Source organism: Arvicanthis niloticus, chromosome 7 (assembly GCF_011762505.2).
Source record: "Arvicanthis niloticus isolate mArvNil1 chromosome 7, mArvNil1.pat.X, whole genome shotgun sequence".
NCBI classification, from domain to species: Eukaryota; Metazoa; Chordata; class Mammalia; order Rodentia; family Muridae; genus Arvicanthis; species Arvicanthis niloticus.
Window position 1 is genome coordinate 7114181 of NC_047664.1, and position 15304 is coordinate 7129484.

Below are 15304 nucleotides of genomic sequence, written 5' to 3' on the forward strand. Positions count from 1 at the left end.
AGCTCTCAGCAAGTTTAGTTAGGGACCAGGAATTCCTTGTGTTCCCAGTCACTCCTGGGACATTAGGCTAAGCATGACAAATGAGATCTCATATAGAAAGTGTATGCTACCAAGGATCTGATCAATACAGTTAATAACTGGCAAGGCACTTACCAGCTCCTCATTGTTCAGTGATGTCCTGATGACCATAGCAAGGGACAGGCCAGATTTCCGGGCAGCCAGGGTCTGAAATAGGCAGGATAATGTTGGGTTAATATATAGACAACGTGGCTCGTATGCATTTCAGAAAGCAAAGATGTAATAAGGCCAGCTGTCATTGTTTTTGGTGAAAAGGGCTTTGGCATCACACCAGCTTGACTGGAACTCACTGAATGTCAAAACTAGAGACCCCAAACCCAATCTGACATTTGACCCTTAACAAGATTGAAGTCCATTGAAGAGATATGACTACTTAAAAGTCTCTGGGATAGCAAGAGACTTCTAGAACTTTGTTATGCCCCAGGATACAGATAGTCACAATCCATTAAGAAACGTGTGCACTGTTATTACCCAGCCTGACTTGGGGGTTGATCTGAACTGCATCAGATACTACATGATTCCCAGGGTGTTTTCCAGAATATTTTGCATATCTTGTGGAGATACATAATCCTGCACACCTTTACGAGTGAGTACCATGGTGCCAGATGGACAACATCTTAAATAGCCTTGCTTACAAGCAGCCATCACTACCTGCTTCCTACCAAAACACCATGCTATCAGAAACAGCACAACTGCAGAAAAATTTAGAAATCAGAAATTTCAAATGAGATATGGGTATGTCACCCTACCAAGAGCAAAGGGAAGTCAGATGAGAGACTTCATCTCTACCGGCTTGTCTGTTCAGAAATGGCCTTGGAAATACATCAAAATCAGTAAGTTACCTGTGTCCATCTCTACTCACTGTGCTAACCTGTAAAGGTTACTTCTGAAGGTCTAGCCCAGGATAACTATTTTCTTCCTCCCTAATAACAATGCTCGTTCCTGTCTGTTGCTGGGATAGAACATCTTGGGGGGAAAAGAAAAGTTTATTTGGATTATAATTAAATCCAAATAAACATCCATCATTTTGGGGAAGTCAAGGCAGGGATTGAAGCAGCTAGTCACAGTATGCCCATAGTCAAGAGGAAAGAAAATAGGAACCTGGTTTGCCAGCTTCCTCCTTCTTATACTGTTTAGACTCCCCCCTACCTAAGGCATGGTGCCACCCACAAGGGGCTGGATCCTCACCTATCAGTTGTCAATCAAGGAAATTCCCCACATATATGTCCATTAGATAACTTAATCTCCATAATTCTTCATTAAGACTCGTTAAGACTCACAAGTGATTTTAGGCTGTGCCAAGTTGACAGTTAAAACTAACCAGCATAAAGAACTTGTTTTATATTTATCTTACATTTCTTTTATTTTTAGATTTGTTATGTATATATACACTTTAGATTCACAGAACTGAACTTAATGTTGGATTCTTGGAGAATTTAACAGTACACTCCCAAACCCATGTGTGTGTGTGCATGTGTGTATCACTATATAGCCCAGGCTAGCCTAGAACTCATTCTGTATACTAAGTTAGCTTCTAACTCACAGACAGTTCATTCCTTGCTACCCTCCAAGTGCTGGGATTGTAATACATATGGGAACTTAAACTTCTTATTTCCAAGTATCTCTGTTCCAAGTAGCTCTTGTCCTCTTTTTACCACATGAATAAAAATCAGTGTGTATCTGAGAAGAGCAGAGAATGATGAAATAAATTGGAAAGCACTTACCATGGCCTGAAGATTCCAGGAGCAAGAGAAAACAAAATTTAAATATTTAAACATATGAGAAATGGGAAAAGCATAACAATGATCTCTTAGTATAATCTTTTAAAGTGCTCATACTATCCTGACAAGAATCTGAGCTAACTATACCAAGATGGCATACGTTGCACTGTATGGTTTGACAGGGCGCCATCTTAATTAACTTTTTGGAGATTTATCTTGTGTGTGTTTGTGTGTATGTGTGTGTGTGTGTGTGTGCATGCGTGTCCACAAAGTATAGAAGAGAGTGTCCTGGAGCTAAGTTAGAGGTGGTTATGGAGATACATGGTATGAGTTCTGTGAACTAAACTTTGGTTCTCTGCAAGAGTTGTATGTCTTCTCAACCACTGAGCCGTCTCTCCAGCCCTATAACTTTCATTTTAAAATTTAAGTCATTGCATTTAGAAGGTTTTCTTAGCAAAACATTCTGGTATTAAAAATTATGCACATTGATGCTAAAAGGAAAATTATTTTTTACATAAAAGTAATTTTTGATATTAAACTGTTAAGAGTATTACATGCTCACAGAAAGTTTTAACTTATTTAGGCCTAGAAACTTGTGTCTCACTCATAAATACTGCTATCACAGCTATGTGACACCACACCAGGTTTGTAAGAAGTCTAGCTAGTGAGAAATCTGAGCTAACTACACCGAGATGGCATGCTTTCCAAAGTAAGATCTGACAGCAATAGCACTTACCATTCTGAAGGGCTTTTCCTTTTAAGATTTTTTTCTTTGTTTTCCAAGTCGTTTTTATTTATTTTTTAATTTTATTTTTATTAATTAATTAATTTTTTTACACTCCAGATTTTATCCCTCCCCCCCAATCCACCTTCTGACTGTTTAGCTGTTCCATATCCCACGCTTCCAACCCAGCCCCTGTCTCCACAAGGCTGTCCCCACTCCCAATCCCCCATCCCACCTGACCTCTAAACTCCCTGGGACCTCCAGTCTCTTGAGGGTTAGTTGCATCATCTCTGAGTGAACACAGACCCAGCAGTCCTCTGCTGATTATGTGTTGGGGGCCTCATCAGCTGGTGTATGCTGCCTTTTTGGTGGTCCGGTGTTTGTGAGATCTCGGGGGTCCAGATTAGTTGAGACTTCTGGTCCTCCTACAGGGTCACCCTCTTCTCAGCTTCTTTCAGCCCTTCCCTAATTCAACCACAGGGGTCAGGAGAGATTTTTTTCACTTATGTTTATGTGTGTATGTGTGTGTGCGCGCGCATGCGCGTGCATGTGCCCATGGAAACCTCTAGAGGACAGCAGATTCCCCATGCGGCTAGTGTTAGTTTGTGAGTCACCGAACTTGGATACTGAGAACTAACCTCAAATTTTCTCAAGAGCTGTAAGTATCTAAAACTACTTATACATCTCTCCAGGTCTAGGCATTTTCTTTTTAATGATTCATAGAACATTAAACAATAACTGTCAGTTACTGGCATTTCAGAGGAGTCTCAAAATATTTCCTTAGAGGAGGTTAGGTTCTTCAGATTCATGTTCAGGACTAGCACACACATTGTATGTCATTAGACTTGGGCACTGCAATCTTCTTTGATGGAGGAGCTTAGTAATTTAGCTAGAGTCAACTGTCACATGTTAGAAGATTGGTTATCATTGTATGTTTCCATTATAACGTCTGGAGTTTGCTGTGTTGAAGTAAACAAACCAAAAGCAAGCAAAACCCAAACCCAAAGCAAAAACTTCATAATTTAATCTTGAAATCCCCCACAGTACTGAATAGCAAAGCTTAGCCCCAGAAGCTTAAGTGGTCTTCTGTGCTATTACTTTTAGCTCAATTATAAAGTCAGTTGAACTAAACACCTGTAATTTCCACTGATGTCAAAAGCTGTTGAAAGGTTAGAGCCCTTTCTTCCATCAGATGCATCATAAAGAAATAACGAATGTGTTAGTGATGGCAGATTCTGGCCCTGGATATTTTACTCTATGAAGTATTTATGAGCTAGGTAGTCAATGAGAAAGGATTTGCATTTTAACAAAGAAGACATCAAGGCATGCAGCCAGTGAGAATTAAGCAGGAGTAACTCACCACATCCCGCACAATAGGAAGTGTCTTTTTCCTGCGGAGATCAGGCATGCTATCTATACCATACAGTCCACGCCCAGCCCTAATGGGACACAGAAACAATGATTATAAGTCAAAGTGACATGGTCCAAGGAAAAAGTACCCACTGTTCATCCTATAAAAGTCTGTGAAAGTATCTCATGGAGGCCATGGTTTTCATTTGCAAACTAGTAAAGATCCAAGATTCTAGGTCTCTATCTAGGGTGGGACTCCAGCCGCTGCCTTGCTGATGATTCAGGTGGATATGCTGTTTTTCTGTCAGTATCACTGAGAGGAGATTCATAAGTTTTAGGTACATAGAAGTTACTGTCTCTAGCAGAAGTCATAACCAAGTATTCTTGGTGCAAGAGTGCTAAAGCCATCTTTGTTATCTAAGTTCCATTATTTTTTATTCTGTGTGCTACACTGGCATAGACTCAGCTCTAAATAGCATCTCAAGAACCATGGGAAACTTTCAAGCATTAAACTTATTCACCTGAATTTATCTGACAAATAAATGCACAAGATTAAAAGAATTTATTGTCCTTTTATATTTTGTAATAATAACAAGGCTGGGTCAGCTAAATAGTCATCTCAAATGTATCGATTAAAAGAATTTCCAAGAACATACAAATTATACAAGTGAGGTAGGTACTTCAATATATAAAAAGAGTACTAAGGGGCTGACAATATGGCTCAGTGGTTAGGAGCACTTGCTGTATAAGCATGAAGACTAGAGTTTGAATCCCAGCACCTCAAGAAGCTAGATGACTCACAAACACCTGTAACTTCAAGGTGGGGGTGTATAGAGACAGGAGGATGGATAGACAGGACTTGCCTAGAAAATTCAAGCCACAGGTTTAGGGAGAGACCCTGACTCAAAGGCATAGGTGAAGTATAGCAGACAATAGCCCAGCTGATGCCCTTTTCTGACCTCTGTGTACACACATACACTCTTAACGTGATCACAGACACAGACGCGTGATCACAGACACAGACGCACAGAGAGATAGATACATAAAATGAATCTTTAAAAGCTTAAGTTCAAATACCAAAACTGAATATAATTGAACATATATTTCAATATATAATTGATATATATTTGTGAGCTGAGTGTGACCCTGTATGTGTCTATGATTATTTATGCACAGAAAATACGTAAAAGACTGTTTATCAAACTTAAAAAATAATGTAGCTATCTATGTAGAGTGAAAGCAGGTGGGAGAAAAGGAGACTCACCTGTGAAACAGTTATTAACAATGTATCATTTTGCAGTTGAAATAATTTTAAGAGACACTCTTTTGGGTTTCTTTAAAAGTGAGTTTGGTAAGCTGAGGTTGGCCTCCTCTCCTCACTTTTGGTTTTGATTGTTTTGAAACAGGGGTTTGCATAGCTCAGGCTGGCTTCCAGTTTTCTGTGTAGCCAAAGATGACGGTGAGATGACAGGTCTGTGCCACCATGCCTGTTTTATACGGCACTGTTTATTAAACCCAGAGCCTTGTGTATGTTCGGCAGGCACTCTACCCACTGAGACACACCTCAGCTCCAAGGATGGTTTTCATTGCATCAAATCTTGTCATGTGACACAGCCAGTCATATTCTAAAATTGATGACAGTGTCTCTTTATGTGGACTTGGTCTATAAATCCCTGTTGAAGCTTTGCTCATCTTCTGAGGATTAGCACACTCACTATGAACAGCCAAACTCCTGTCGATTGTGACAGGCTGGCATCTCAGCCTCTGTGATGGCCTATAAGAGTTGATGACAGGTTATTGGTATTTTACAGACCCATTTTCCACTGACAAAAAGTTGGCCTCTGGTGTGGCTTTTTACCTTGACAGAGAGCAATTTTATCTTGCTGGATTTTTTTTTTTTCTTGGAAGCCACAGTTTTAGTTTCAATACCTTTCATGGAATATATTATCAAATAAATTATCAAATGTATCATACAACTCATTAAATAGTAATAGAAAGTATCAGTAATAACAATAAAGCAGTAATGAATGGATAATAGAGGTACAACTAAGTTTGGCGATAAAACATCAAATGATATAGTAAGTGTGAAGCTTGGAAAATGCTGCAGGAGGCTAGCAAGGTGCCAGTGCTAAAGAATTGCTTGGCAGTCAGAAGCTTCAGTCTGAATGCGGCCCCACACAGAATCATGAGCTTACTTTAAAATATGAGGTTTTAAAAAAGATCTTGGTTGCATGGTCCATGAACTGTGTAGATGATGTAATGTCACAATGTCAAAAGGTCCAACATGCCTGACATAGGTCATAGAATAAAAGAAGGAGTATGGGCAGGGATCAAGATGGACAAAAGGAGACAAGGAAGGGAAGTGCCATGCTTTGTTTCTGAGACCTAAGAACCTGTTTGTCACTGTGTGGCAAAGATGGTAACACATGTGCCAGATATGTAGCCTGTGCCTATTGTCCCAGATAACAGAAGGCTGAGGCAGAGGGATAATTTTGTTGAACCCAGGAGTTTAAAGCAATTCTGGGTGGCATAGAATAAGACACCATTTCAAGAAAACAAACTGAAGCCAAACAAAGCAAAGTACCCCAACCCCCACCCCCAAATTCCCCAAACTAAATAAGTTTAGCTGTTTCCCAGAATATTCTAACTGGCACTCTAGACCAGGGGCTGTAACACTCATAGTGAATCAAGGCTTCAGATTTGGGGTCATAAAAAGTGCTATTGGTGACAGCAACCTTTTCTTCTCTTTCTCTTCATCTTCTTCCTCATTTCCTTCCTCCTCCTGTTCCTCTTCTTCCTTCTCTTCCTCCTGTTCTTCTTCCTCCTCCCCTCCTCCTGTTCCTCTTCTTTCTCCCCCTCCTCCTGTTTCTCTTCCTCCTCCCTCTCCACCTCTTCTTCCACCCCCTCTTTCACTTACTTCTTTTCCTCTAGTTCTTTTTTCATAATAGAATAGCTTTTTGTCTTCATATTTTCTATTTTAACATTTGATTTTAACTAAAAACTGGGTATGTCTGTGGCACGGATTATACTGTTTTAATCTCTATATAGATCATAGAAAGTTCCAATCAGATTAACCTATATCACCTTCTCACTTGTGATGTGTGTGCATTACGAACATAACACGTTCTTCTGAACTTATAAAGCTGCAGGCTAGGAAAGGGAAAAAGAACCGTAAACATTTATCTCAGCACAACCCCCTTCACAAAGCTCACCAACACCTGTTAGAATCCTCTTCTGCTTCTAAGTTTCTACCTTCTCCATAACTCACAGGCAGACATCTCACATGCTAGGGAGTAGTTTCAACAATAGTTTCCATATCATCCACACCAATTTTAGAATGTGATTCTAAGAAATGTCTGCATTTCTCACCCTCTGAACCATAATAATATAAACTATACATTAGCTAATACCTTCCACACCACTGCACATCCATCATGCTAACTGCTGCCTTCAGGTAATTCAAAATGTTTTGACTTGTAAATAATATAACTGCCACAGCCATGCCAAGAAATGTGACCAATTAAGACAATGATTGAGAAAGAGGTCGTATAATCAAAGTGTTGTGTATTTTATTACAAACAAAGTGACTGTGTATTTTATTTCCTACCTATTGTTATTTTAAATTTTTTTCTGTTTTCTTCCAGAAAATGATTTAGATTGCTGAAAGATCTCTGAAACCTTAAGCTAAACTGATAGTCTCAAATGTTTGAGAGGTTTCACATGCATCCTGGGCTGCTACCTCACTCCTATGGTGGGTTTAGCAGAGCATGGATACACAAAGACCCAACTAACCCTCAGCACTGTGCGATAATGAGTGTAGGGTAGAAGATCCTTTATGTATCTATGTATCTGGGTGTGTGGGGGTGTGTGCATGTATGTGTGTGCATGTGTGTATGGGTGTGTGTATATCTGTGTGTCTGTGTGTGCATGCACATATGTGTGTGTGTTTGTGTATGTGTGTGTCTGTCTATATATATATATATATATGCAGGCACCCATGGAGATGAGAAGATGGTGTCAGATCCTTCAAATTGGAGTCACAAAAAGTTGTAAGGCCTTCCAGCTCAGGTCCCAGGGCCAAACTTAGAGCATCTGCAAACTCAATTAGCACTGTTAATTACTGAGCCATCACTTGAGCCCACAAAATGAATTCTTAATCCATACAGATAGGTGCTGGTGATTTCTTTTAACATCAGGTGTATGTTTCTTCTTACTTTTGTAATTTTATCATTACTATAGTGTGTGTGTGTGTGTGTGTGTGTGTGTGTGTGTGTGTGTGTGTAACATTTTAATGGGTTTGTCCATCCAATAGTAATAAAGATTTCATTGCAAGCCTAGACCTTACAAAAAGTCTGGGCTAGGTGTGTAGCTTAGAGGTCGAGTTCTTACCTATGAAGATGAGGGTTAGATTCTCAGCAGTGAAAAATAACAGTCTCCTCGTTGGCTTCACAACACAACTACAGACATACTTGAGAGATTCTGGGTGTCTACACAAATGTAGAAGCGGTCTTACCAGGAGAGAGAGGGGGAATATTAACATTTAAAATTAAATACTGAAATTAACAATAAGCAAAGCACTGACCTTCTAGACAAGAGGCCAAGTGTGGTACTCTAAGTCCAGCAACTATCTGGACTCAGTAATGAGAGGCTCAGAGAAGGCTGCCAAAGCGTCCAGCAGACAAGTGACTAAAGGAGGGGCCTGATTTTAGGTAGATGCATTTTAATGGAAGCACCTTTGCTGCTGTTGATTGGAACTCTGACTGTGACCAATAAACTAGTTGAGGTGATAGTTAACCATTAATGTGAGGCTCACCAGGTGCCAGGAACAATGAATAAATTACAACCAACACTGACATCATGCTTATTATTCTAAGGACATGTATTCCTTTTATCTCAAAAGATTACTATGAAATACAGTTATAATTACTCCCCTCATTTTATGAATGAGGAAAGGTAGACTGAGAACCCTGCAGAATCATCTAGAAGGCACTACCTAAAATAGCAGTGGTAGGATTTGAACTCATACCCTGAGGCTCACCAGGCTGAAACTACCATACAACTAGATTATCCTATTATCTACCACAGTGATGAGTTGAGGCCACCACTAATCCAATTCTGCAGTTCTTGAAACTGAAGTTAAACAACTTGTCTGTCAGGATCACACAGCTGATGTGTAGTTGAGTTTGACTTTACTGAAGGATTATTTTGCCTCTTCCTCATGTGCTTAAGGGCAAGAAAAGTTCTGCCCAGATGCAATAAGTGGACTGGCTGGCTGATCCAGAGCTCTGGCTCATACTGGGGTTATTTTCAAAATATCTCAAGAATGTTATTATCAGTTATTATCTTTGGATTAGGAAACACACTTCACAGTGGCCCCAATCCTCCACAAATGGCTGCCCTCTAGTATACAAGAACTGTTGCTAGACTTGGGAGCCACTTAGACCACAGATATCACAGATGGGATGCAGTGGTTACAAGCTACCACTGAACTCTCAGGAACATTAAGAATCAAATGAACCTGACAAAATGGATGTCATTTTGAACATAAGTCAAAAAAGAAGTGTCCTGGTAGAACATTTGCATTATTACACAAGATTTTTATGTTATTACTATTTGCTTTTTGAGACATGTCATCACCATAGTGCCTAGGCTCTTCTAGGACTTTCTATGTGGCCCAGGATGCCTCCAAATTTATGATCGTCTTTTCTTTTTCTCCAAAGTGTACAGATTATAGGCATGTGCTACCATCCTATCATAAAATGCTTAAATAAATGTTATTTTAACTGTAAAGTTAGCAACTGTACCTTGTAGGCCTCAGTTTGGTATTTTTGATTAAGTATGTAATATATGTGATTAAATGAAGCTAATTGATATATATAATATTATATATAATATTATATATAAATGTATATAATATTATATATAATATTATATATAAATGTATATATATGCTTTCAAATTTGCCATGTTTATTATAGTGAGATTTTAATAATTTATACTCTTAGGTAGAATAATTTTACTATTTGCTTTTTGCTGTTTATGTTTCTTCCAACAAAACTCTTAATTCTGATGAACATGGGTTTCTGTTATTCATGTTATTACAAAGCAAATAAAGGACAAACTCTCTATAAAATATATATTTTGTAAATTTTGAGAAGTGTTGCATCTGGATAGAGAATTAATTATTATGTTCTTGTTTTCAAAATTATTATTTTTGTGTATGGATCCTCTGTCTGCATGTATGTATATGCACCACATGCATGCAGTACCTATGGAGGCCAGAAGGGGGCACAAGATATCCTTGGGACTGGAATTATGGATGGTTGTAAGTCATCATGAAGCAGCCAGCATTCTAAACTGTTATGCTTTAAACTGATATATCAATATATTTTTGAAATAGACCCAATAATATACTAAATGCATAGAGACTAGAAAAGAACTCTAGAAAGATGCTATGGGAAGACAGCATGAGAAACAGCAAACAGCATGTGAAAACTGTTCAGCAATGCTCCTCACCAGGGCTAGTGTGGCTTCCTCAGGGGAGTTCATTACAGCTATTAACATAAGTGATATCAACAAGCAAAAGAGTAGTGTTGTGATAGGCGGTGAGAATGTGGAATTTAAACACTTCTGCAGGCTTGCAAAATAGTCACCATGGGAGGTAGTATGAGGATTCCTCAGAAAGTTACCAAGCACAGTGACAGTAAATGATTGACCACATGATTAGTGAGATATATCCATAGGAAGTGGCATAAATATGCCAAGGAGATATATGAAGCCTAGTGTTTGTGGCAGTCTCCACAAGAGCCAAGGTGATAGAGTGAATTCAGATGTCCACGTGCTGATGAATGACTGAGAGAATATGGTGTACCACAGAATGCTGCCCAGCCATTTGTGACAATGAGGACGGCCCTAAAGTACACCAGGCACGGAATCACAGGCATGGCATGATCACTCTAGAAGAGGAATTTAAAGATGTTGACCCTGTAAAATGACAGTTCCTAGGATCTCGGGTGGGTGATAAGCAGAGAGGACCAGAGAAATGCTCATTAGAGGACATAAAGTTTAAGCTGGATACAGACACCTCCGTGAATATAGCTAATATGTTTGTTCTCAGAAATTGCTAAACATTTTTATTGTAAAAATGGTAAATATATGATATAATGTATATTACCTAGCTGTAGGTTTCATTCTTCAGTAGATAGATCGATAGACAGACAGACAGACAGACAGACAGACAGACAGACACTGATTTAAAGTATATATATACTTTAAATCACTGTACATAATAAAAGCATGTATAGTTTTGCTTATTAAAAATAATTATCATAGGTAATATTATTTACAAAAAGAAACATAGCAAGCATTTCTCCCAGAGGTTGATCTGTTTGAATATAAGGCAAAACTTTGATTTCCACATGATGGTAATGGCTAACTGGCTAATATCTATTGAACACCTAATTTCTGTCTGAAATAAGAAAATGAGTTAACTATGTATATACAAAAGACATGTTAAACTAATTGAAGTCCTAAAAACACAATGGCTAGCATTTCTGATTATTTCTGGGTTTCCAAGTCAGTGGTTAGGGATACCTTGTGATTCATCTTCTTAGAATTAAGGTACACTTAAGACCGTGAGAGATTAATAATAAGTCATTCTAAATCAATTTAGTTAAATTCTTTACTAGTAAGCACATAATAATGCTTTTTTGCTAAATATTATATTTCCACGTACGTTTAACAGCCGTTCTGACCAAAGAGTGATGCATGTCCATACCCTCTGAGTGTAAACTAGCCAAAGTATTTCCTTCCCACCCCACCTTTGGTTTTTATTACTGTTAAGAGTGAATAGATATTTGCCTGTGGAATTGATGATGCACTCCTGATACAGAATTAATCACTAGTCCTATATGCTGTTTGAGCCCATATTTAATCCCATCTAAGACATCAGATGATTGCTCACAAACTAGAAATGCCCAGGGCTTCAGACAACACAGCAGTCCATCTTTCCTACTATGTATCAGGAGGGGCAATGACTTGACTCAGAGGTAAAGAGCCAACTCCCAAGCCTGACAACCTGAGTTCAACCCCGGAGTCTCACATGGTGGATGGAGAGAACCTCCTGTTGCTCATTCCTTCTCACCCATCACTCCACATATTTTAATTGTGAATATAAGAATATTATGCCTGTGATATTTTCATTATTTTTCTACCACATAGATTCTTGATTTGGCTTCTTGATTCTTCCTATCCTGAATGAAGTGGCTGCATCCACCCTGCTATAAGTGTTTAGCTGAAACTAGTGTGATCAGATGTATGTTTTAAGACCAGTCCGCAGTATTTTTCCTGATTTATTGGAGGACAAATCAAGGACACAGAGAGATAGTCTATAGATTATGGAAGTAATATTATATGTCTTAATGGATCCTTTAATTAGGGTCACAACTGAGGTGGTTTCTCCACTTTCTTTCCCAGTCCTCCATCCCACTTTATGAACTTTGGTTAAATCCCCAATTTGAACTACTATAATATTTTAAAGAATAAATGGCCTCTATGTCAGATACACTTTGTGTTCTCTAAATTACTTTCTCCTTCCTTGGGCATTTGACCTCTTAAAGCTCCATAATGCCTCTTAACAATTTAGGCAGGGCTCTCTGGTTCTCGTTCTCCCTCTCTCTCTCTTTCTCTATCTCTCTGTCTCTCTCTATCCCTCTCCTCCCTTCCTCCCTCCCTCCCTCCATCTCTCTGTCAAAACATATTCTTTTGAAGCACATTTCCAGGAGCATTGACCTTTCCTTACAGAATTTTTAAAAAGCCACATGAGGGAGTGGTGGTGTATGCCTTTAATTCCAGCACTTGGGAGGCAGAGGCAGGCAGATTTCTGAGTTCGAGGCCAGCCTGGTCTACAGAGTGAGTTCCAGGACAGCCAGAGCTATACAGAGAAACCCTGTCCAAAAGAAAAAAAAAGCCTAATGCCATTGAAGTTTATGAAAGAGATATTCTGTATGAAAGCTTACTATTCTGGTGGAAAAGGGAGATGTAAGCCATATTTCCAATAACCAAAGATGGGCTGCACAGGTGGCTCAGAGGTTGCTACTCAATTCTGTTCCCAGCACCCACATCAGGAGGCTCACAACCACCTGTAACTCCAGACCAGGGAACCTGATGCTCTTTTCTGGTCCCTGTGAGCACCTGAGTACTAATGATGCAAATACATAGACTCAGACGTGCACTCAGGCACATACATGTGAAAAAAAATTAATCTCCAAAAATCATTATTTTTCATAGCAAAAGAAAAGGCCACACTGCTACTCTATGGGGTAAACCTAAACATGGTTTCTGAGTGCATAGGCAGTTTTCTCATTTAGGCTTGAGGACAATGTCAGCTGTCAGAGATTAACTTCTAGCCACTCAATCACAATATATGCCTTTAAGATTCATTGTCTAACACATTGTCAACTAAACAGTGCAGCCCTTTCTAGGGCGCATGCTTCCCACATCATCTCCCACCATCCTGTGGTACATATGTACCCAGCTAACCCTCATACATTTTTGTATGCTGCAGACCAGAAAATATGCAGGCCCAAGAGCTTCTCATAATTAAGCATCAATTATAATTTGAAAATAATTTCCCTTAAATTAAAACTCATGCTAGATAGTCTCCCCTTACAAAGCTAGTGTTATTTGGCTGGGGCACACACCTAGCTGGTCTGCTCCCATGAAGACACCATATCCTGAGCAATCCTAGAGGAACCACTGAAATCAGAGCAGTGGGTAAGAACCATCTCCCACTACCATACACCCTAGAGCTACAACTGAGAGCCTGGGGCACTAAGGACCCATCAGCCACCCAAATCCCGCCCCTTCAGAATACCACTCTCCTTGCATCTCTTGCTTGGTCCTTTTGGCTGGGGCAGACACTTAGCTGGTCTGCTCCTGTGAAGACACCATATCCTGAACCATCCTAGAGAACCCACTGCACTCAGAGCAGCAAGATATCCAGATCCCAAAGGCAAACTGAGTCCCAGCAGTTCCTCCACCCAGGAGCTCAGGATCACAGAGACATCTGGACTCTGAGGAGTTCTGACACAAGCAAGATAGTTAGATAAACAGGCTCCAGTCAGAAACAGTGAGTGCAGGTAGCACTAGAGTTAATTAGATGGTGAAAGGCAAGCACAAGAACATAAGCAACAGAAACCAAAGTTACTTGGCATCATCATAACCCAGTTCTCCCACCATAGCAAGCCCTGGAGACCCCACCATACCAGAAAAGCAGGACTCAGAATTAAAATCACTTCTCAGGTGATGATAGAGAACTTTAAGGACACAAATAACCCCCTTAAAGAAGTACAGGAGAACATAGGTAAACAGGTAGAAGCCCTTAAAGAGGAAACACAAAAATCCCTTAAAGAATTATAAGAAAACACAAGCAGATAGGTAAAGGAATTAAACAAAACAATCCAGAATCTAAAAATAGAAGTAGAAACAATAAAGAAATCTCAAAAGAAGACTATCTTGGAGCTAGAAAACCTAGGAAGGAGATCAGGAGTTATAGATACAAGCATCACCAAGAGAATACAAGAGATAGAAGAGAGAATCATATGTGCAGAAGATACCATGAAAAACATTGACACAACTGTCAAAGAAAATGAAAAACGCTTCTAAACCAAAACACCCAGGAAATCCAGGACACAATGAGAAGGCCAAACCTAAGGATAATAGGTATAGATGACAGTGAAGATTTACAACTTAAAGGGCCAGTAAACATCTTCAACAAAATTATAGAGGAAAACTTCCCTAACCTAAAGAAAGAGATGTCCATGAACATACAAGAAGCCTACAGAACTCCAAATAGACTAGACCAGAAAAGAAATTCCCGTCACATAACATCAAATACACAAAACAAAGAAAAAATACTAAAAGCAGTAAGGGAAAAAGGTAAAGTAACATATAAAGGCAGACCTATAAGAATTACACCAGACTTCTCACCAGGGACTATAAAAGCCAGAAGATCCTGCAGTGATCTCATACAGACCCTAAGAGAACACAAATGCCAGCCCAGACTACTATACCCAGCAAAACTCTCAATTAGCATACACAGAGAGACCAAGATATTCCATGACAAAACCAAATTTGTACAATATCTTTCTACAAATCCAGCACTACAAAGTATAATTGGAGAACAATACAAGGAGGGAAACTACAAGCTAGAAAATGCAAGAAAGTAATCTTCCAACAACCCCAAAAGGAGATAGTTACACACACATAATTCCACCTCTAATAACAAAAATAACAGGAAGCAACAATCATTTTTCCTTAATATCTCTTAACATCAATGGAGTCAATTTTCCAATAAAAAGAAATAGACTATCAGACTGAATACATAAACAGGACCCAGAGTTTTGCTGCATACAGGAAACACACCTCAGTG

At 39.2% G+C, this 15304-nt stretch overlaps 1 protein-coding gene across 2 annotated transcripts in view; it reads right to left on the bottom strand.

Annotated features, from left to right (window-relative positions):
• Unc13c (unc-13 homolog C) overlaps nt 1-15304 on the bottom strand; it is a 478076-nt gene that overhangs the window by 271548 nt on the left and 191224 nt on the right. For both annotated transcript variants that reach the window (XM_076937868.1, XM_076937867.1), the window contains exons 5-6: nt 3884-3962; nt 154-225 (exon numbers count right to left, since the gene is read on the bottom strand). In XM_076937868.1, the coding sequence (XP_076793983.1) occupies nt 154-225; nt 3884-3962 (151 nt within the window). The remainder of the gene's footprint in view (nt 1-153; nt 226-3883; nt 3963-15304) is intronic.